Source organism: Porites lutea, chromosome 14, assembly GCF_958299795.1.
Source record: "Porites lutea chromosome 14, jaPorLute2.1, whole genome shotgun sequence".
Classification (NCBI taxonomy): Eukaryota; Metazoa; Cnidaria; class Anthozoa; order Scleractinia; family Poritidae; genus Porites; species Porites lutea.
The window spans coordinates 21468994-21491575 of NC_133214.1; the positions used below are offsets into that span (position 1 = coordinate 21468994).

The 22582-nt window shown below is 38.5% G+C and overlaps 1 protein-coding gene across 1 annotated transcript; it reads left to right on the top strand.

Moving 5' to 3' along the window:
- Positions 1-3157: 3157 nt before the first annotated feature.
- Positions 3158-19079, top strand: LOC140924365 (atrial natriuretic peptide receptor 1-like). Its single transcript, XM_073374398.1, has 22 exons — positions 3158-3580; positions 5124-5433; positions 5679-6049; positions 6612-6744; positions 8000-8080; positions 8558-8755; positions 9209-9287; positions 10017-10125; positions 10222-10311; positions 10955-11032; positions 11562-11666; positions 11750-11821; positions 12073-12238; positions 12600-12749; positions 13242-13425; positions 14136-14276; positions 14836-14959; positions 15449-15517; positions 16666-16843; positions 17526-17624; positions 18274-18365; positions 18626-19079. The coding sequence occupies exons 1-22, from the start codon at positions 3203-3205 to the stop codon at positions 18956-18958; spliced, it is 3540 nt and encodes a 1179-aa protein (XP_073230499.1). The 5' UTR covers positions 3158-3202; the 3' UTR covers positions 18959-19079.
- The last annotated feature ends 3503 nt before the right edge of the window (positions 19080-22582 follow it).

The following is a 22582-nucleotide window of genomic DNA, read 5'->3' on the forward strand; positions in this document are numbered from 1 at the left end:
ATATGGTTTATAAGCTTGTTATAATGATTAATTACTTACTCAGCCATTCAGATTTTAGTACCCGTTTTACTGTGAAGGAATAGGTATTTTTTTGCTTTTTATTTACCCAATTTGCAGGGATGCTCTAATCAACCCGTACAGCGTAGCTCATAATTATTTGTTTAAATATCAGCTTGTCGAGACAGACATAACAAAATAGTAGAGCGCTAATGAATAGACCCGAACAAATTTTGAATGCGCTTATTGAATGTCGGTTTCAATAATATTCAAATGGATACGCTCCGCTTGAAAAGGTGACAATGATATGCCACTAAGTCCTTATACTTTATTTATCAAACGACAGTGTAGCTCAAAGTGGTGTAACCGTGTAAATATTTTTATTACCGGTATGTAGTGCTCCAGGGGCACCCAACGAGAATATAGTTCAAAACCACTTGAACATAGCATTGTTAAACGTATTTTACTAGATAGATACGGAAGATACGGGCATATTTTTATCCCCTAAAAATTTTTCACCTGTTCGGATTTCCTAGCTGACAGTCTAGTGATCCGAAAATTATAGGGATCAAAACTTACCTTTTCGAAAATTTCAGCCAGAAAAAAGGCTCCCGAAAATTCTAGGTGATCTTTTCAGGGGTAAAAATCCGTTAAAAATGGGCAGTTATAGCTGTATACCATTTTTTTGGATGTTCGAAAATCCTGGGAGAGGCAGGAAAACAAGAAATTTTACAACAAATGTTCCGAAAATTCTAGATCTCAAATCGTCTTTCGAACAGATATTTTCCGAAAATTGATGTTGGGTGCCCCTGGTGCTCTGAATGGCGGGACTGTTTACTGTATGTGAGTGTGTGTGTGGCAATTACCGTTTTATATAAGGATCATAACTAGTCATCTTAACGTGAAAGAAGAATAGAAAAGATGAAGCAATGATAAGTAACAAACAACGCAGAAAGAGCATCGAGGTCTTGCTGGCATGAACCGATTGCCCCTCTGATGATTTTTAAAATTGTCCAGCGTTGGAGAATCGGGGTGGCTTCAATTCGATAAAGTACTCAGTTCTCATGGTGGAAAAAAACTTTCTCTGAGATCCCACCATGGTACTTTTACGACAAGGAATGCAATTAACTGTAAATCGTCGGAAGGGTGATGATAAATGTTAAGCCTGGCCAACAAACGAATGCTATTTTAAGTCCACTAAACATGATTAAAAGTAATTGATATCGCCTTATATGTATACCCATTACTAAAAGCAAAATAGTTGCTAGTCTTAAAAATACCTTGCTAATTGAAAAACTTCGTGGCTGTCTCTTTGTAGAAGTCAGTTTGTTTTCTTGTTTTCTTTTTTTGTCAACTTTTTTTTTCCTTTTCTTTCTTCTCCTTTTTTTAATTTCGTAATGGAACTCATAAAAAAACTACTACAAAAGTTGTATATTCACTGATTTTCCAATTCTGTCATTGCTTGGCCTAGCCATACCATCTAAGGGACGGACCATTAGAAAACTTATGGGGGGTGCTGGCGAAGTACAAAAAAAATATTCGCGCGAGGGAAAATTAAATGAAAAAAAATTCATGCACGTCAGTTAACTCTAAAAAATATTCATGCTATGGCCTAAAAATAATTCATTTAAGAAATTTGATAACGAAAAAAATTCCTTAGGCTAAAAAATTCCCCACCCCACCCCCCCCCCCCATAACTTTTCTAATGGTCCAACCCTAATACGGTGGACAGAAGGAAGGTCACTGCTCCACTCCAGTGCAGATTAGAAATACCTTTCACCATTTCCTGTCGTCGCGGTTTCGTCCATACCCTCGTAAGTCGCTGACCTAAACGTGAGTTCTAACCTTTTCAGGGCTCTCATTAGTCCAAACGAGCAAAAAAAAAAGAAAACAAACATTGGGGGAGGGAGAGAGATGAAAGAGAAGAATGAGACCACAGTCGCTCCCCAGTCCTCCATGTCTCTTTTGACGTCATCTCGTAACCATAGCAATCGATTGTCCCTATTGGCCGAAATATGTCTTATGAAGTAGCAAACAGTTATCGAAGAGAAAGCGGTCTAAAACAATACGTTTGATAAAGATCGCATTTAATAGACTGGCTTCAGATAATTAAGTGAATGTACCCACCCCTTTGTGCATAAATAACACGGTGACGAGCAATCCTCGTTGGGGATTATTAATTCAGGTTTAGATTCCGAGCTAGTTGCAGGTTATCAAAAGTTATACTCAAGCGTATAAATATTTGTGCTCTTTGCTTGGTCTCTGTTGATTGAAAGCTCTTGGCTATTTCTATTTTTCATTTAAAAAATTGTCAGTGTTGTCATTTCCGATAAAGAAAACATGACGTTTTTCATTGCTTTTGTTTTGCTTTGCTTTTAAATAACGCTGCCCACCTATTCGAGCTCATAAGTGATACTTTCTCAAGCAAACGCCAGGGGAAGCTTTCAGAAACTGTGTAAATTTTCAGCCACGAAATTTACACGAAACGTTCAGCACACGCTATCATTTCCTTGCCATTTGCGCTGCCTAGAGAAAAATACGAAAACTTAATATCAACCAATCGGCCGCTTTGAATAAAAAATATCCTCAGGCTTTTGTTTCTCTTGTCAAAATTAATTATGTGACACAGCACAGTCATCAACCATCACAATATGGATTTAAAAGCGCTCTTATAGATATGATTTTAAATAACTGCCCTTTCGTTATAAATATTTGCAAGATAGGAAGAGATAAGTATGTTGGAAATAAAGGGTATCAAGACGGAACGTGAGCGTGGTGAAAGTAAATATGATAATTAACATACCCTAAAAAGTATAAAGTTTGATGTCAGGTATCATTTTCGTGTTTCTGGAACTGCGACTATATATTCTCTTACATGTATAGATTTTTAAATATGTAATGGTGCTTTTTTCCTGCTCTTTTAGTCAAACCGTCAGGAGAACAATAGGCGAGAGAGCTTCAAGATCAAGAGAGGAGTGTTCTAAGTTTGGGAAAAAAGCAGGCCGGGATAACTGAAACACCTCGTTGAAATTATCGCTTTGGCGGTGTTTGTGCTATTAATTTGGGCATCATAATTTTCACAATATTTATGGTACGAGGGTAATTTGTTTTCGCCAAACGTGACCAACAAAATTGTCATTTCCGCAAACTTAAAGATATAAGGTTTAACGACGTTGTTGTGGGATTAAGGCAACAAGTTGCTCCAATGGCCATGCAAACACTGGCAACACTTATATGGTTGGTGTTTCTTCTGCATTTTCCCTCACCCACGACGGAACAAGTCAAACTCGGTCTTTTAATCCCATTCAAGCGCACAGATCGTCTCGGCAACTCTTTCCATCGAGGAGAATTCTACGCTTCTGCAATGAGCATCGCCGTGGATCATATAAATCACAGATCAGACTTGTTACCAGGTGAAAACGTTACGTTCATTTGGAACGACACGGACTGCGAGGAGGAAAAGACTTTGCAGGCAGTGGTGTATCAACTGACTCAAGGTGTTTCAGCTTTTATTGGTCCTGGATGTACATGCAACACTTCTGCGAGAATGGCGGCGTCGTTTAATAAGACCATGATTTCATATGTAAGTAGCTTCCGCCATTATTTTATTTTATTTTGTTTCATTTGCCTTTTTTTAAGATAGTGTTCAACTGTGATGAATTCAACAGGAGCAGAATAACAAACAAAAATGCTTAAAATAACCAGTCTAATTACGAAGCTGAGTACCTTACTCGCACCTCAACATTCGTAACCAAACGAAAAAGAGAGAGAGTGAAGTATGTTATTTTCATTTTTATCTTATTCATAATGGTGTTCTAATTTTGTACTTCTTTTGCTTATGAAAAACAAATTATTTATATTGCACCCTAGTTGCACTTGAAATAGAAAATGAAGTTGTCTTGCTCGAATTAATTGATGGAAAATGATTGTTTGTTGCCTTTAATTTTTTAAAACGATCATTACCAGATTTTTAGTAAAACCAGTAAATAAAATAATACATTCAAAAGGAATCAAATTGAATAATTGATGTGAGTTTGTTAAATTTCACGCAGTGAATAAATTCGGGGTCAAGGTAGCGGAGAGTTAAAAAATTATCATAGAGATAATGATCGCAAAAGCTTTTTTTTTTTTTAAGCATTGTATTAAAAAGCAAGTGGAAAAAAAATACCCAAAAGTTTGCCCTTTTCTTAAGCGTGCTAGGAAGGATTTGCTAATTTATAAATTTATACAAGTTGCCTTTATTATACTGGTTAACAGCTCAAGTTCATCAATTAACTCCAAAATGGCAGGGTTTTTTTAAATTTTTCGACTCTGTATACAGTTTCTTTTCCGAACTGCAAAAACCCTCACTTTCAAAATAAGGCTAAGTGCACAGCCTTTCTTGTAAAAAGGAGTTAATTTGTTTGCGTGGAATGAAAAATCATTTTCCATATCAAACGCCGAGCACTTAACCTCGTTTTGATACACAGATCCGGGGGAACCTGGAGACAGTTCAAATTTCACATCCATTTGTTTTTAAGTGTGATAATCTATATGTGTTGTAGTTAATTTATTATCTCAGTTAATTTTTATACATAAATTTATTGCTTGTTTCTAAATTGCTGTGAAAAGTGTGCAAAAACGAAAGTCCTCAAGGTTTCAATAGTTTCACGAAACCCAAGAAAAAAACCGACATGTATGATAGGAATTTTGGCCGGCATGGGCACGGCAAAAGGGCGCTTTAAATCAGACCAATATTTTAACCAGCAACGCTAATCTTTTTCAGGGCCAAAGAAGGATTATATAATGGCTTTTGTAACTGAATATATTATCCGATTGAAACCATCTATTCGGTTATCTATCTATTCGCCCCACGTCTGGTAATGTCCAAGAGGTTTGTTTTTGTAGAATCCGGAATCCTGCATGGGCTTTGGAATCCAGAATTCAACTCTAGAAACCAAGAATTCCGCTTTACAATTGAATCCGGAATCCAGATTCCCCTAACAAGTAAAGCGAAATCCAGTACCTGGAATCTGGAGTCCTTACTTGGAATCCAGAATTTAAGACTATCTTGGATTATTACCTTACACGGCACGAAACTATTCATTTTTCTATTAGACTGACCCCTTTCCTTCGTTTTTCAATAGATGTGTAGTAATCCAGAGGTATCATACAAAAAGCTATATCCCACCTTTATTCGTACATTTGCCATTGACACGAAACTTACACCAAGTCTGCTATCACTTCTTAATTACTTCAACTGGCAAAGAGTGGCAATCATTTACGAAAACGTGACGAAATGGATAGAAATGAAGACCAACATAGTGAAGGGATTAAAAGCGAATGGAATCACCGTAGCTCAAGAACTGTTAACACATCATTCAGCGCTTTACAGGCCACAGAATGACAGTCATTATTACAGAGGGATCTTGAGAAAAATCAAGCAGGAAGCTCGGAGTATGTATTCCTAGTTTCCCCTTGAGTAACATAGGACCAGAGTTACTGAGAGAGGTTACTCCTCCATATGACACGAAATGGTCCCTTAAGTTATTTTTAGCAATATAATATGGCAAGAAATTTAGATTAATTTTTTTTACTTTCAATTACCTTCAAAACCTTAACAAATTTGTCGTTTGCGGATTTGTTGGATCCTAAGAAATTTTTCCCAATAATCACTTTAAATTTATTATTATCTTTTTCAGTTGTGGTCTATGTGACTGACTTTCACATTGCTCGGGAAGGAATGCTCCACGCATACGACGAAAACATGACAAATGGAGACTACGTGTTTATAATTTTTGAACTTGATCAATTGCAAGTGGGAGTCAAGACTGACCTTCCATTTAAGTGGTTTTTTAGCAGCCACACAAGTACACTTGATCGCCTTCATCACGTGAAACAAGCTTTCGAGGCTGCTTTCGTCTTGGCTGTCAAAAGCCCTTCATCGAAAAGTTACGTGAACTTTACGGAGGAGTTGAAGATTCGGTCCACAGATGAACCATTTAACAGCAAAGCTTACACGGGGTATTTATTTCAGCGAAAGACAAAAGATTTCTTGGCAAACAAAACTAAGGTAGGAAGTGGACGTTTGAAGCACCATGGGCAAGTTGTTTGTGTTGTTGGGAATAATTACACCAGGCTTAGCTTTAATTGGTAACCTCCATTTCTAACTTACTCAACTAAGTAGGAGATGAAAGACGCAAACACTCTACAAGACAAGAGCATGCTCAAGATCTTAAATTCCCATTTCTGGTGAACTTATCTTGCAAAGTCTGTGAAACATGGATCCTAAAAAACTTTAGACTTTTGTCATTCCTTGGGTCCTGTAGGTAAAACCTTTCTTACCGAAGTCATTTGCATCTCAGCTAGACTTGTTTGAATATCAAATGAAAAACTCCTTATTTTGTATTAATTTATTTTCCCTTAATTTCTCCTTTTGAAATAATTTTGTTTAAGAATTCATACCAAACAATCGACACAGTATCTCATTACCTCGAAGTTCGTTAAAAATTCTCCGCTGCACTTCGTATTTTCAACTCTCTTCTCAGTGTTTGTAATTGCGATGAAACACTGCACCTCGTGTTTAAACTTTAAAGCGCTGAAGTAGTATGTTACGTATGTCTCTTTTTCTGTAGCCACCGATTTATGGAGCATATCTTTACGATGCTGTGTATCAGTATGCTATTGCACTAAACAAAACTTTGGAGAAGAATCAACCCGCCACAGGTGAAATCATCGCAAAAAAGATGCAAAACGTACAATATGACAGTAAGTAAGCAAGCGGTGTATGACATTTGCAGACTGCAGACTGCAGACTGCAGACTGCATGAGGTAGCAAGACTGTAAATTGAATGAAACCAAAAATATCGTAATAAGGTTGGCGTCATCATTAACATTACCTTGTTCCGAGAAATACACGTAAGGCCTAGAAGCGAAGTTTTTTCACGCAAATTACACCGACCTGATTCCTGAAGGAGTTGTTGGCCGTTCGTCTCGTAATGAATTAGAGCAGAAGAATGTCTGCCGATGTCACAAACTCGCTCATGAATCCATAGCAACAGGCTAGCAATTTAGCCTGCACCACAGACGAAACTAAACTCTGTTTATATAAGTCTGTCTGTGAAACAGCGCCGGAATCCTTATTCTACGGGGGCCCAAACTGTGTACTAGGATTTGAGCATGAGCAATGATTGGCCTGTTAAAAAAGCCATTGTCGATTTGCCTATTTAGAAATTCAAAATGCACTTCCGGTAATTCGTCGAGTCCAGGTAGGATCTGTTTGGTTTAGATTATTTGGCATATCCTTAAATACTGCTAAGATGAAATACGTCATTTAAAAGGCGTTAAATGTCCGTGATCTATCCTAGTTGTTTTTGTAGACGTAACTGTAGTGAGCACGAAGTGCTCGCAATCTAAACACTTTTTTTTTACAGAAGATTACTATTTAGACTGGCATTAATGGGCATTGCTACTTGTCATTATCAATTCACAATAATCAAAGAAGAATAAAGAATCAACGCAATTACTGACTGATGACGGGTGAGTCAATAAAGAGTCGCGTCGGTGAAGAATAGCCAACAGCATCTTGGAAATGAGGCCAATGTAACTTCGCGCAAAAACATCAACCTTGTTCCCAGGCTACTTTCTCACTTTCACACGATGTTATATTTTTGATGGTGTCACCTTTATTAGGAAGATTTTTGGTGTCTTTTAATTTACAATCTGAAATCTGTGGTCTGCAGTCTGCGGTCTGCAGTCTGCAGTCTGCAAATGTTATACACCGGTAAGCAAGCCACAAGCATCTTCCAGCTCGTACTGAATTTCCCTTTTGCATGTTGAAGTCAGACGAGCACACCTCACCATCAAGCCTCGTTTTGAAATTGGAAAGTTGGAAAGTTTTTGCATGAATAAATTTCCATTGTAGTAGAGTTGAAAAGAATAATCTCGCATAGAGAGGCAAATTCGAAGAGTTTTTTTTTTCGAAGTTTGAAATACACGTTAATTCAGTTGCATTCGGTTTCAGGCATACTTGGTTACAAAATAAACTTTGACACTAATGGTGATGCAGAGTTTAACCTGACGTTGCTGGATATGCAGCTGACAGGTAAGCGGATGTTGATTCTGGTATTTTCCGGGGCGACTGGAAGGGTATTCCCGGGACTAGGGATTTGCCCAAAAAACAGCACTGGATTCGGGAAACGTTAACGGAATACGAGATTTGACTGATTTGACTTTTGCCGGAGAAGTGGCATCGATTGCAAACAAGGTTTGTGATTGGCTGGGAAAACAATAGGGATGGTGACATAACAATGCCCCTTTCTCCGAAAACAATAGGTAGTGCAGGTTATATGGACGAATAAAATAAGAGCTTTAGAGGCGTGCTGGTCAAGGAGATTTTCGACACTGGTGCGGGATCCGGAAGAAAACGATATTCGTGATAGCGATGAGAGAAGTTCGGGATGCGGGATTCTCGTGAAAAAAGAGCTGGAATACGGGATCAGCACCCTCTTCCCCACCCCCGTTTCAGACCCTAGAATACACCTGTCAGAGTTTATTAATCATGCTTTCTTATTTTTCCCAGAAAAAAGTGCAAAACATGAGATGATTCCAGTAGGTGATTTCCAAATCAAGTACGACAATAAAACCAAGAAAGGGGAACAAATTTTTGTTCGGCGACCAGGCATTGCCATTAAATGGCCCGGTGGACGAACCGGTCCCCCACGGGACTCCCCTGAATGTGGTTTTCACGGGGAACTTTGTATCGGACCAACACGAGAAGGTATAGTTATAAAGCAATCGTTAATTTCTTGGTCTTTTCACTGCAATCCGGAATCCACGGCGTGGGACCCAGAATCCAAGACTCTCATGGATTCCTTTACTTGCGGCTAAACGGTCCTATAACTTAGGTATTAAATACCTGGATCAAACCTCGTCTTTACATAGAACTGGACGAAAAAATGGCGCACGGAGAGTCCCTGTATTTTAGTCACGCACGTGTCACGTGACCGTTTTATGACAGCCTACACGGTGAAAAGAAACTACAAATGCCTGGAGAACGGTAGTTGCCAACATCTTTCGGTGATTGCTCTCTAAAGGAGCGCGGAACAGTCAAAATTAAGTGAATTTTGTTAGTTGTATAGTTGCGTAACTTGTAAGCTGCTAAATATGAAAGCTTTTCTGTCAGCGATTTTCTATAGAGAACATTAGGTTTCTTTTTTACCTTTTTAATTAGATGTGAAAACTAAAATCATCGCCGGAGTATCTGGTTCACTGGCCATCCTAGCTCTGTTGCTGTTATTAAATATTTACAGGTAAGTATACACAAATGATCCCCCCTCCCCCCTCCCTCGAACAACGAGAATTTTAATAACGATTTTAACAATAGCAGCCACAATCAAAAAGGTTGTGAAATCTCTAACTGAAGTGAAAATTTTTGACGCAATAACTTTTTTTCTTGATGGTGGATCGTTCCGTTCTCAGTTTTAAAAAATGTCACCAATTTATCATTTCATTGTCATTATTATTATCATTATCATCGTTATCGTTATCATTATCAATATAATTATCATTATCATCTTTATTCATCATAACTATCATCATTATCGCTATCATTGTTATCATCATCATCATTATCATTATCAATATAATTATCATTATCATCATCATAATAAGTATCGTTTTCATTGCTGACTATCACTAGTATCATCGTCATCATCTTTATCTTACAAACGTTAACCACAAAGGACTGCAATCATTATCATCATTATTATCATTATCATCATCATCAACATCATCATTATTATCATCATTATTTTCACTATTATGGTTATCATTATCATTATCATTATCATCATCATCGTCATCATTATTATCAATTTATCGTTATCATTATCATTATCATCATCATTATCATCATCATCATAACCATCATTATCATCATTATTATCATTATCATCATCATTATTATCATCATTATTATCACCATTATCGTTATCATTATCATTATCATCATCGTTGTCATTATCGTTATTACTTTACAGGCAATACAGATTGGAGCGAGAACTCAAACGTCTCTTGTGGAAGATTGACTACAACGATCTATGTTTTGAGAAGAAAACAACCTCTGTCTCTTCTTTGGGAAGCAACTCGGTAAGAGGGTTGGCAATAGGCCATGCGTCATCAGGAGAGTTCTTTTAAGTTTTAAGGCACATTTATGTTATTACGTTTTTATTACTTTTCCCAAAGCAAAAAGAAACTGAACCCGAATTACAGGCACCTCTTGTTAATGATGAGGAAGATGATCTTTTCAAGTACACAGCCATTGCTGTTTACAAGGTAATTTGTTCTGCTAAATTATAACCCTTTAATTTGTATCTATAAAAGCAACCTTAGCTTTTCACTACTTTAGAAGCGAGAAAGGAACTGGGACAGTTACAAGGGACAGGAAAATAAATGGCCAATACGCCACTTCCAAATTTCCCATAATGCACCTTATTCCCCTCCCGCCCCCCCCCCCCCCCCCCCAAAAAAAAAAACATTGCATAAGCATTGTTTTCAATTTCTTCTTGGGACGGCTGTAATAACCAAGAGAAATGAAAAACATACGTTATGCAAAATTTGGGGCAGGGGGCGGGGGGCAGATAAGGTGCATTATGAGAAATGTAGAAGTGGCGTATAGCTGACCGGCGCGTTCCTGGTAGCGATCCCGGAAACAACTGCGGTACACATTTCGCCACCAGTCCTCTCCTCGTTTCTTAAGTGGCGAATAACCTGGGCTGCAATAGGCTAGAACATAATGAACAAGAATATTCAGCTCCTAGTTTGTCTGGCATAGAGTGGAGGTTTCTGGATAGTAGTCTAAAAAAGAGTTACAAAATTACAATCGAACATCATCTGGTAGCATTAAAACTTATCTGGAGACGTTTATAATTAAAACATTCCAGTACAAGCATAAAAACATAACGAGTCTTTACTTCAGGGTAACCTGGTGGCAGTTAAGCGTTTGGCAAAGAAGAGCGTGGATCTCACAAGAACAGTGCTAATGGAACTCAAACAGGTACTCCGTGATTAATCTGGAAAGAAATCAGAATGGCCGCCCTATAAGCACTTGTCTGCCTTCTTAGTCGGTGTGATGATCATTTTATTTCAAACTCTCATCTCATTTATCTCATTTTAATTCTCATTCGGATTCTAGTCTGCTACACAGCCGTTTTTAGTGTCGTGACGCAATGCTCCTCCCCTGGAGCGTTGCGTGACGACACTAAAAACGGCTGTGTAGCAGACTAGTGGGATTCCGGACTCCTCGAGCTGTATACCGGATTCCAAGAGCAAAAACCTTCCCCGATTCCAGATTCCACAAGCAACAATTTCCCGGATTTCGGAATTTGGATTCCCTTACATGGGGCGACATAATAGGCATTACAAAGTGTCCCTTGCCCAAACCCTCAACAAAATGCAAGCAATTCTGTCAAACATGACGTCATATCGAAAATAGAAATAATTTTGTCCGATATGAAGTATCCAAGGTCCGAGTTGTGCATTTCTGGACGTAGGAGGGATTATTTATTTCAATTTTTTCTTCTCAGATGAGAGATATAAGGCATGATAACCTGAACCCTTTCATTGGTGCTTGTGTGGAGTCTCCAAATATTTGCGTTATTTCGCAGTATTGCTCCAAAGGCAGTCTTCAGGTAAGCGTGTGACAAAGTAGGCCTACGAAATACAAACGTATGTGAACTATAACGCGTTGTGTAACAGCTTAGCTTTTTTGCAGGATGTTTTGGAGAACGATGCCGTGAAGTTGGACCACCTTTTTACAGCTTCTCTTGTGTCGGATATTATTAAAGTAAGTCAAACATATTTGCAGTACATACCTGTTACCACCACCTCTACCATCGTGTATTAGCTTCACGTGTCAATTAAGCGGCTATCCTTGGAGAAAAGCAAACTGATGACCACTGACTACTTGTGGATCGTTTAACTAACGCAGATCAAATAGAAGTAGGCAGTGGAGGTCATTGTTTATAATAATTATCCTTACTTATAATAAGGTTTAGATTGATCTTTTTCAATCCATCGTGGTTTGCTCATTCCTAGGGCATGGCTTATCTTCAGAGCACTGACATTAAGTCACACGGAGATCTCAAGTCGTCTAACTGCCTCGTGGACAGCCACTGGATACTTAAAATTGCCGACTACGGGCTCAATACTTTTAAGGAGAAGCAAGCGAAAACCTATCCTTCAGAGCATTCCTATTACAGAGGCAAGAATAAAGACAATTAATTGATGAGTACTTGAACGTTCAGGCTGATTTTCCAATAACTCTCGTAAACTGTATAAACGCCTTTAATCGGGCTGGTCAATCACCCCAAATCAATAGGTAGAGGGCATCAAAGCGGTGCCGTGGAGGCTAATGGCCACCACAATTTAAAGGAGCTGTGTCGCGAAATTCATCAAAACTCAAACAGTGGAAACTGTTACCAAACTGAGTGAAACATGAAAAGAAGACTGACAAGATCACGAAGTGTTCCTTGACTATTTTTAGGCCCTTGCGTTCGAAGAACAGGTGGACTTTCCGCCCATTCATCCACCACTTTGTTAAATTCCCTCTGTTTTTGTTTCAGACCTTCTATGGGTGGCACCAGAAATTCTTCGTCTACCACATCGCCCCACCAGGGGGACGCCGAAAGGCGACGTTTACAGCTTCGGTATCATCCTGCAAGAGTTTCACACCAGGGAGGGGCCCTACAGCTCAAGCTATTTGGACCCGAAGGGTGATAAAAATTTGCTTTCAAAAATGTTCATTCTGGCATATTTACACATAATACAATAACAGACTAAACAGATTGAAACCAAAACGTTCCAAGAAAATTCTTAATAAAAGAAAACGATAAATGTACAGTGACTGCATCTGTTTGTATATAATGGTTCGCTTTTAAAAGGCCGTTTGGGAGGGGTCGCGAAGATTTTATGGCTATTGCCAACGGTTGTTTCGCAGTTTCCAGTGGCGAAACCAAGGGGAAGACCCGGGGTACGAGGACTCCAGGGCCTCAAGGTGGGACTCCGTGTGGGTTACTAAGGTAGGAATTGATACCCAGTGAAAACAGATTTTTTTGGACCCCCCTTATCAAGAATTCTCGGATACCCTCCTTGTAAAGCAAAGTTCCAATACATATCACGAGATTCTGGATTTGTTGTAAATTTCAGGGTCTTGAAATTTACTGGATAACATCAAAGTAACCTTTGTCTCACTTTGAATTCTTTAGAAATCGTAAACAAAGTACAGTTTGGTGAGATTCCTCCATTTCGCCCGACCGTATCAGAACTGATTACTAAAGTTGAGGAGCTGCGTGAATTGATGAAACAATGTTGGGTGGAAAATCCAGACTTACGCCCGGACTTCCAGGAGATCAAGAAAATAGTGAACAAGATATTAACCAACAAAGGAATGTGAGTAATTTCTATGAGAAATGTAGTTCTGCTTATATAGCTTACGCTTATATAGGTTATACGTTTGAAGACAACCCGTCACTTTAGAAACTGGAACGAAACTGGAGCCGAAATGCCAACCGAAATTGTTCCTGGGATCAGGTAGTGGCCAATTTTCTCCCTCTCCCTAGAAGCAGTCCCAGATGTCTTTGCGAACGTTAACTCGGCCCAGTTTCCTTCTCGTTTTTGAAGTGGCGAATCCAAGATGGCGGTTCCAAGATGGCAGTTCCAAGATAGCTCTCTCTTGAACTCATAAACTACAATTAAATAACACTTCATATGACGTAACCGCGTCACTTGGACAAACTTAGGCTATACACCTTTTGGCATAGTTAAGCCTTTACGAGTGCCATAATCGTGATCATATCGTGACCCCGGTATCGTTACCATCTCTCTCAAGACACAGGAAAAAATAACAGATTCCCAATATTGGATATTTTAGGGTATTTAAAGAATACGCACAAAATCCCAAATTTGGCAAAGTGAGAGAAGCCCCAACCAGGGAATTCCCAACCAAGTTCCCTGATTGGGACTTGTCTCACTCTTCCAAATTTGGGATTTTTGTGGGTATTCTTTAAATAGCCTAAAATATCCAAAAATGGGAATCTGTTATTTTTTCCTGTGAGAGAGATGTAACCATTGATTACATTTCGTTTATATTTGCTTTACAGGAAGACAAACATTTTTGAGAATGTAGTCTATATGATGGAAACGTATGCGAATAACTTGGAGGAGCTCGTGAACGAAAGAACTGGCCAGCTGATCGATGAGAAGAAAAAGACGGATAGTCTTTTAGAAAGAATGCTACCGAGGTAACTTCTCATACCGTAGATGCTTCATTCAAAATTAATCCTCTTAGCCCTACTATCAAAATTCAAATTCTCATTTGGTGTCCCTTTGTTTACAATAAAAGTAGTAGGGAGAATTTGTACGTTAAAGGAGAAATTTGATGCTGATTACTCTTCGGGCATGAAGGATTAATATGTGCTGCACGCGTATATTTAACATTATTCCTCGAGCCCGCTGGGCTCTGAGTCAATAGCCCATGAGGCCGAAGGCCGAGTGGGCTATTGACTCAGAGGCCATGAAGGCGAGAGAAATAATTGTTAATTAGTAAAATCCAAGTAGTTGGTCAAAAATATCGAGACAAAAGAACTTTAGCTAGCAAAACGAGATTCAATCGCCATTGTTTTGGTTTTCAAAACCGGCGCATTTCGCTACTAGTGGGCTATAACAAATAGCCTTGTAGTAGCTCAACCAATCAGAACGAAGCCTGCATTGATAATAGACCACTAGTTGATTTTACTAATAGTTGATACACTTATCAGTAATTGAACTAATGTAGTTACACGTAAAATCTTGTTCCATCAGACCGGTAGCGGAACAGCTTAAAAGAGGAAAAGCTGTAGAGGCAGAAGCGTTCCATGAAGTGTCAATTTACTTCAGTGATATTGTAGGATTCACTGAACTATCGGCAGAAAGCACTCCCCTACAAGTAGGTATTTTAAATACATTCAGACCCGTTTAATTGTGGTCGTACTACTCCCCTCCCCCATCTTTCTTTTTGCCCTCATCGCCATCGTTACTAGCGCCATTAACATCATAATTGTCACCATCAACATTATCATCATCATCATCATCATCATCATCATCAACAACACCATCAACAACATCACCGTCATCATTGTCAACATCGCCATCATCACCATAACTGCGTCATAAATATCATAATCACCAACATCATCATCACCATCTTCAACATCATTATGCCTTTACGTACATTACGGTCACTTTCCTCTATTACTTTATCATTCTGGCTGTTGTAGTTCAGTTTTCAGAAACACTGATCTAATGCCAAAAACACTATCAAAAACAAGACCCAAGAAGTGACTTCACGGGGATATAAAGACAGTTACTAAAAGCCCCTACAACCCTTTCCCCATTTGCATCGATGATAGGTTAATTTTTCAAACAATTTCCTCAGGTTGTTACACTACTGAATGATTTATACACATTATTCGATGATATTATAAGTGAATATGACGTATACAAGGTAAGTAAATTGCAACAATGCATTATAAATATCCCATTATCCACTTCCCTTAGGGCTTTTCAAAATAATATGTAACACTAGTTGGGGAAAGTTTGCTGGCACGCATGTGGCACAGTTTACAATTAAGTAAGTAACAAATCATGGATGAATGCATCCTAGTGAGGACGCGAATTTGTGTTAGACAACCACCCAAAATGTCCTACGATCTTCTTAGTAAGTAAGACAAGTTGTTACAACTTGACCACAGTTACCACCCTCAATCTAAAGCAGACAATGTAAAGGCCCATTTTTTCTCCTTTTGTCATCATTAAAAGAATTTCAGAAACAAAAGACGGGGAAAATATGTCCTTTTCACTTTCCAAATTTAGGTTCCGTCTTCTTCTGAAATTCTTTTAATGATGACAAAAGGAGAGAAATGGGCCTTTACATTGTCTGTTATTGAGGCTAGGGTGGTGAAAATGACTTGCCCATACTCAAGACCTAGGTTGCAAAAACTAGGAAACTTGTTAATTGTTAGAATTTTTTGTTTGTGGTTTCCTGGGTCACAATAGCTCTCTCTATGTTCGTATTTATTGCATTATTTAATTAGGTTGGACGTAACCAAATCTTGATGAAGCATACGCCTGAAAACGCAGTTTTATCAAATTTACAGCACTACTCGATAGTTATTTTTGTAAAATAAATTGACGAAATAAATTATTATACTTTACTTCCTGATAACAAACTGATTAAATATATCGGATCACTGAAACTAACTTCATAAACTGCAATTCAAAGTTATTTTTCCAGACCAATCAATTAATAGTGGATATGGCAGTAATTGAAAATATTTTGCATTTGACAGTACACTCAGCTAGCTTTCCCTTGTAGGATGTCTTTTTTCAAAACTTTGTGAATGATTTGTAACTAGTAAGCCATGAAATGATATATCAAAATTCTAACATGACTCCGAGGTTTAAGGCTCAAAATTTCACATTTTTCATCACTTCATAGTCCCGCAATACCCAGAAGAGACTTAAGCAAAAAGAAAACCATGCCAAATATAGAAATATGACCAGAAAACCTCGGAGTGGTGTTAGAATTTTAATATATCGAACGTGGGCTATTTTGTGCCGTTAGCTAGCTACTGCGCTCTTTCTACCCGACAGGTGGAGACAATTGGTGACGCATACATGGTTGTATCAGGATTGCCAATCAGGAATGGACATAAACACGCAGGGGAAATAGCGCGCATGGCACTGCACCTAATCGAGGCTGTGAAGAAAGACTTTACAGTGCCACACAAAAGTGACTACAAACTCAAGTTACGGGTCGGAATTCACAGTGGTAATAAAAAAGTTCTCACATTTTGATGGGCCAGTTAAGCCATTTGAATTCCAATTCTTGATAACGGACTCAAGATTGAAATTACGCCTCAGTTGAGGAAACGTAAACTTAAACTGCCGAACGAAACAAACGAAAAGACCAAAGCGTTCATCCAAGTATCAGTGTTTAAATATCCTGTTGAGACACCCCCCACTAGTGTTTTTCGATGTGTTTCTAAAGACTCTCAGATATGTTTTTTTTTTTTTAAATGAGACACAATTGAGACCATTTATCCATCTAGTCATCAAATCCTCATTTGCAAATTGGTAAAATCAAAAACATGTGCAAACATATTACTCTTGTTCTCTGGTTTATTTTGTCACTCCAAATTGCATAAATTTAGTCAGATTTTAGCTTTTATCTTGTCAGTTGATAATGATGACATGGTAGCCTGAGTAGCAAGCGTTTCCGTGCGGTTACGAAGAACGAGAGTCAAAGACTGCGCGAAAAATGGGATGAGTTCAAGTCGTTCTTCGGTCCCCAACTTCTTTGCTTCAAAACCACACGGAAACCCTTGCTACGCAGGCTAATGCTATGGCGGTGACATCGAAACTTTGTGTTTGACGTTTTTTTTCTATATAATATTTATTCTTAAACTAGAACAGTATTCAGTCAAATATCAGTTATTTGTTATCCATTACAGGCCCTGTCGTGGCTGGGGTTGTTGGTATAACAATGCCTCGTTACTGTTTATTCGGGGATACAGTCAACACTGCCTCTAGAATGGAATCCAACGGGGAAGGTGAGAGTACAAATTAGACTTGCCTACAAGTCGAGCTCAAATTTTTTCACGAGCGCGAAGCGAGAGCATTAGTTTTTTGTGTTTTCTGCGGCAAAAGCGAGCGAGAGAGAGAGTGCTGGGGCCTACTACCGGAACCGGAAATGAGAAGCGAAGGACTTTGAGAAAGTCTAAGTACAAATAAAAAGTATATTATTTTCGCCTACTCGCGTCTGTTTGCATTCTTACCCTACCTTACAATCGTCAAATCATGGGTTCATCTTCGACTTTACGTCCCTCGCTGTTTTCATTTTCTTTGCTTCGTACCATAATCGTCACATTTTTTCTCTCTTTTCACTCCCTCGTCTTTTTTTCTTCTTTTCCCCTCAGCTTTGTGCTGATGGTGTGGTAGATATCCCCCTTGACAGTTGTTGACAACGTGAATTAGATCTACTTTTTATCACTAAGTTTTTGACGAGGAAAGACAAATGTTCCCGTTTTGTGTGATACATTCAGCTCAATTTTTCAGAAAAGCAGAAAGATAAGTTATTGCGGAAGAACCTAAAAGATAAAAAGTGATGGAAGCTGCATGAGCTGATATATTTCAGATTGGTAAAACGTTTTGGATATTGTCAAGTTAATGAACAAATTCTTCTTTCGTTCTGGTTTATAGCTCTACGAATCCACATAAGCGAGGTCACGAAGAGAACACTAGAAACCATAGGGGGATTTGTTGTTGAGAGCAGAGGAGAGGTTTATCTTAAGGTAGGCTGAGAAACTGCACATTTTTGCACTCTTTAAAGCTTCAAACAAACTGAAAGGTAAGCGTAAAAGTAAATACGAAAGCTGCAGTTAGAAGGAATCGAAGGTAATTCTTTCCACAACCCTGTCTTTAAAACGATCTCGGTGTCTCTTCTTTTCATCCGTTTATCAATCATTGTTCAAATGGCGTGTTTAGACACTCCTACGCTTATCTCCCTACCATTTTGTTTTCCGTTGATTATTAGTTCTGCTTATTTTACCAGGGAAAAGGAAGTGTAACCACCTTCTGGCTTCTAGACGCTGAGCAGAAACCGACCCACAAGCCTCGTCCGGTATCCAAACTTTCAAACAGCATTCCCTCGGAATTCCCCCTCTTGTCTCTTCCGGGATTCAAAAGCGGCACTGTAGGATCTTCTTCCTCTATCGTGAGTGGTTTGAAACGTTCTTCGTCACTTCGTGTCAGTTACTTCCGTAAATCCCAGGGTTCTCCGATTCTCAAACGATGGCAAAAACTCGAAGATCCCCCGAGACAACCTTCGAGAGACAGTTTACCTTCAAAGTTGGATCCTAATGGTAACCAGTCGACTCATATGTGAGAAGTGAACTAGATTTATAATCGTTATATCACTTTGGGAAGTAAAACAATGACTGTTGCATATGTGGACGTCACTTGTTTCTCTATGCAAAGAAATCTGGAATCCTTAATCCGGAAAGTTTTGCTTCTGTAATCCAGCATCAGGGAAATTTTTGCTTATGCGATCCGGAATCCTGAGTCCTGGGCGTTGGAATCGAGAGATAATTCATGGCTATTCTGATATTGATTATACCACATACGTGGATCTGACTGGCCCGAAAAGAACTAGAAGAAACCATGACTTTAAAATCAGGCCTAGAGCAGCAAGGACAAACTATTTTAAATTTTCATTTTTTAATCGTTACGTTAATGACTGGAACTCTTTACCAAACTCCGTTATGTCTGCTTCCAGCTTGAACTCTTTTAAAACTTTATTACTTAATTATCTTTGTAAATAGTCATATGTTTATTATTTCCTACTGAATCTGGATTTTCTTTTTTATTTAATATCTAAGTAGTTTATTAAAGAAAAGGGGAAGGGGAAAGGGAGAAAAAAAAAACAAAAAAAACAAAAAAACAACTAAATTTTGGGGTTTTTTTGTTTGTTTGTTTGTTTTTTTTCTCTTAGTATCACATGATAAATAGTTATGTATTAGTTTTCTATTCTTAATTGTTTTATCTTTTCGTTTTGGAGGACAGTTTCTATATGGGAATTCAGTTTCCCCCTATTGCTTTCCTTTACCTATTGTACTTTTATATATGTATATATATTTTTATTTTGTACATTGGTAAAAAGAATTATTAAACTTAAACTAAACTTAAACTTAAACTTAAGGAATCCAGAATCCTACTATCTATTGCAATCCGGAATCCAAGTTCCACTGACAAAGAATCGGAATTCAGTACCTGGAATCAGGAATCCACGGCGTGGAATCCAGAGTCCAAAACTGCTTTGGATTCCCTGACAGGGGGTGACACATGAGATATCGACCCACTGGATTGAGATACAGAGAAAGTTACGACGCGTATCAGAGTGGTATATCAAGACGCTATTAAGAAATAATTCTTTAGATATTGTGTATTATGCATGATAAATATTGATTATTATTCATTCAAAATATTTCCCCGATTCTGATTGGCTAAAAGCACACGTTTAATTCACCATAACCAGTTACTGATGACCAAATTTGGAAGAATTTTGACTTTAACGAGGAAATGACGTCAAAAATGCAGCGTTTTCGCAGGTTAAGGCACCGTTAACCGAGAAGACCTGGGGACGAGGTTGAGTTGTTTTGGTTGTGAACTTGAAAAAATGGCGGACATTTCACTCGTTTCAAGAAGAACTAGGCGAAAAAATAGCTAAAAACATGGCAAGAACAGCAAGAAGACAACTCGGAGGGCGACATCTGCTATTTGGAGAATATTTGCGGAGCTGGACAAACCTAAACGTACACTATCGAAGATGAACTGAACATCGATGGATCGATGGAGGTAAGCATATTTTAGCTATGTTTTTAAACTAGGACTTATTTTGAATGAATAATAAAACAGTTATTGAATTCGGCTTTCGTATCATATGAAGAATTATGGAGATCTCGGAGGGTGTTATCCGCCTCGGCCTACGGCCTCGACGGATAACACCCTCCTCGATCTCCATAATTCTTCATAAGATACTCAGCCTCATTCATTAACTGTTAAATAATTTAACACTTTAAAGATCAGAGAGCAACATAGTTTAATATCATAATAAAAAATAAAAGTACTCCAACATGTTGAATATACATTAATTTCTTGACGTCAGTTTCATCTTTACTGCTTGATGGAGTTTGTTTGTCATCAAGACGTTTTATATTTGGTTACCATTTTATTCATAATTCTCATGACCTGTATGTTTGATTAGGAAGTGTTAAGGAGAAAATGGATACCAGTCGCTATTAATTGTGGCTTTAATAGAGGGTAAAGATAGCTCTCGGAGCTTTGACAATGTTTGTAGCAGAACACCTGTGTGGCATTTCTAAATCTTGAAAAGTTACGCTTACCCATGTGATATGTTTATCTGACGGGAAGATAGCCCAAGGTTCCAAGATAGAAACGAATATCTTCCGGGCTGCAAAAGTTCGAGAAAGTGCTCGGTGCTCCTCAGACTGTAGTGGTATTGAGCTATCGAGCCAATACAACACAACTGGCTTCAGACTGCAAGGACCATGTGGAGGGTCTCAGGCGGGTGCTTCATGTTTGGTCTCGCTTTGAGCATGCGGAGCCGACGAGAACTTAAGATTATAGCCCATGCAGGAGGGAGCAGTTATCCAGCGTAAGGTTTATATCAAAATAGCTCTATAGAAAGAAAATTAAACACCGCACTGTTAACTGTGTTGAAGCCAGCATTCTTTTTCCCTGAATTTCAACCAATGGAAAAGATGGGATACTGAGAAATCGAGAGAAAAGTAGTCGTAACACGTGACAAATCCTTCTACAGCCGGCTCACGCGCGTTGCTCATGTAAATAGTTATGTAATATACCATTGATATACGTGTGGTCCTTGACAAGACTTCATTGAAAAAAGAGACGGAGATCAAATAAACAACACGTAAATGCTGTCATCATGAAAAAGAAAACTTTTCAAGGGGAAATTGCACGTGATAAAACCCAGACCTACGTCTGGGGCGACGAGAAGAGGAGCAAAAGGGAAGAAATAACAGAAAAGCATCCTTTTTTATTTTCTTTGGAATTTCAATGGTTTGAATTAAGACTCATTTCATTTTTTGCCCTTTCATAGGGGCTTATTGCGCCAGCAGGAGCCTGATAGATAGGCTCAAAGTCATAGCTAGCATTTGATTTGCAGGATATCATCAGCAGTCACGTGGGGCGGCACGTGAAAGAAGTCGCGAGAGTAAAGGGCAGGCTCAGAAACTTTTAACTTCGGCTTCCGCTCCCTGCTGCTTTGCTGCTATTTGCTTACCCGTTTTTTCGCGGCTCGCCAACTTGCTTTGCACCCTGAAAGTAGAGCACGCTCACCGGCTTCGTCGATCACTAAGATGTTTATGGTCATAATAAATCATCCTAGCCAAACTTCTTTAAAATAGCGAGAATAATTATTTAAAAAATAGATAAAAATGCATAATTTATGATAATGTTATTAAAAGTTAGCGGTAAATTTCTTGAAGCCTTTTTGCTGCATGCCGCTCGCTTTATCATACTTTTTAAATTTCCATTTACCTAACCATTTTACACTAAAAATTCTATTTTCTTTCGTTAACAGGTATTATTTTAGAATTAAATAAATTTAGTGCTAATTTAAATAACAAAGTCTCGACTCGGTTCATGGAGTAAGATCAGACTTGGTCGCAGCTTAACTTACGTAACGTAACCGATCGTTCATGTAATTAAACTCGTACTTCTACCTATGTGACTTTGTATGTGATAGGTCAGAAACTTTGTGCCGTGACTTCACCATGAGCCTAAAGAATCAGTATGTTAATCCCTAATGTACTCAGTCAAGTTCTAAATCCAATTTTAACAACGAGCGGAAAGTCATAACAAAGTCGACAGAGCCATTTTCAGAAAAACATGTCACCTGTTGACCAGGGGATGCATATGGGGGATGGGGCACTGAAGGGAGCTTTGAGTGGAGCTGGTTGTGCCGCTC

Coding starts and splice junctions, on each gene's coding strand:
- LOC140924365 (XM_073374398.1), top strand. CDS start 3,203: ATGGCCATGCAAACACTGGCAACACTTATATGGTTGGTGTTTCTTCTG. Junction 9,288..10,016: donor CTGTTATTAAATATTTACAG/GTAAGTATACAC, acceptor ATTACTTTACAG/GCAATACAGATTGGAGCGAG. Junction 14,960..15,448: donor CAGAAAGCACTCCCCTACAA/GTAGGTATTTTA, acceptor CAATTTCCTCAG/GTTGTTACACTACTGAATGA.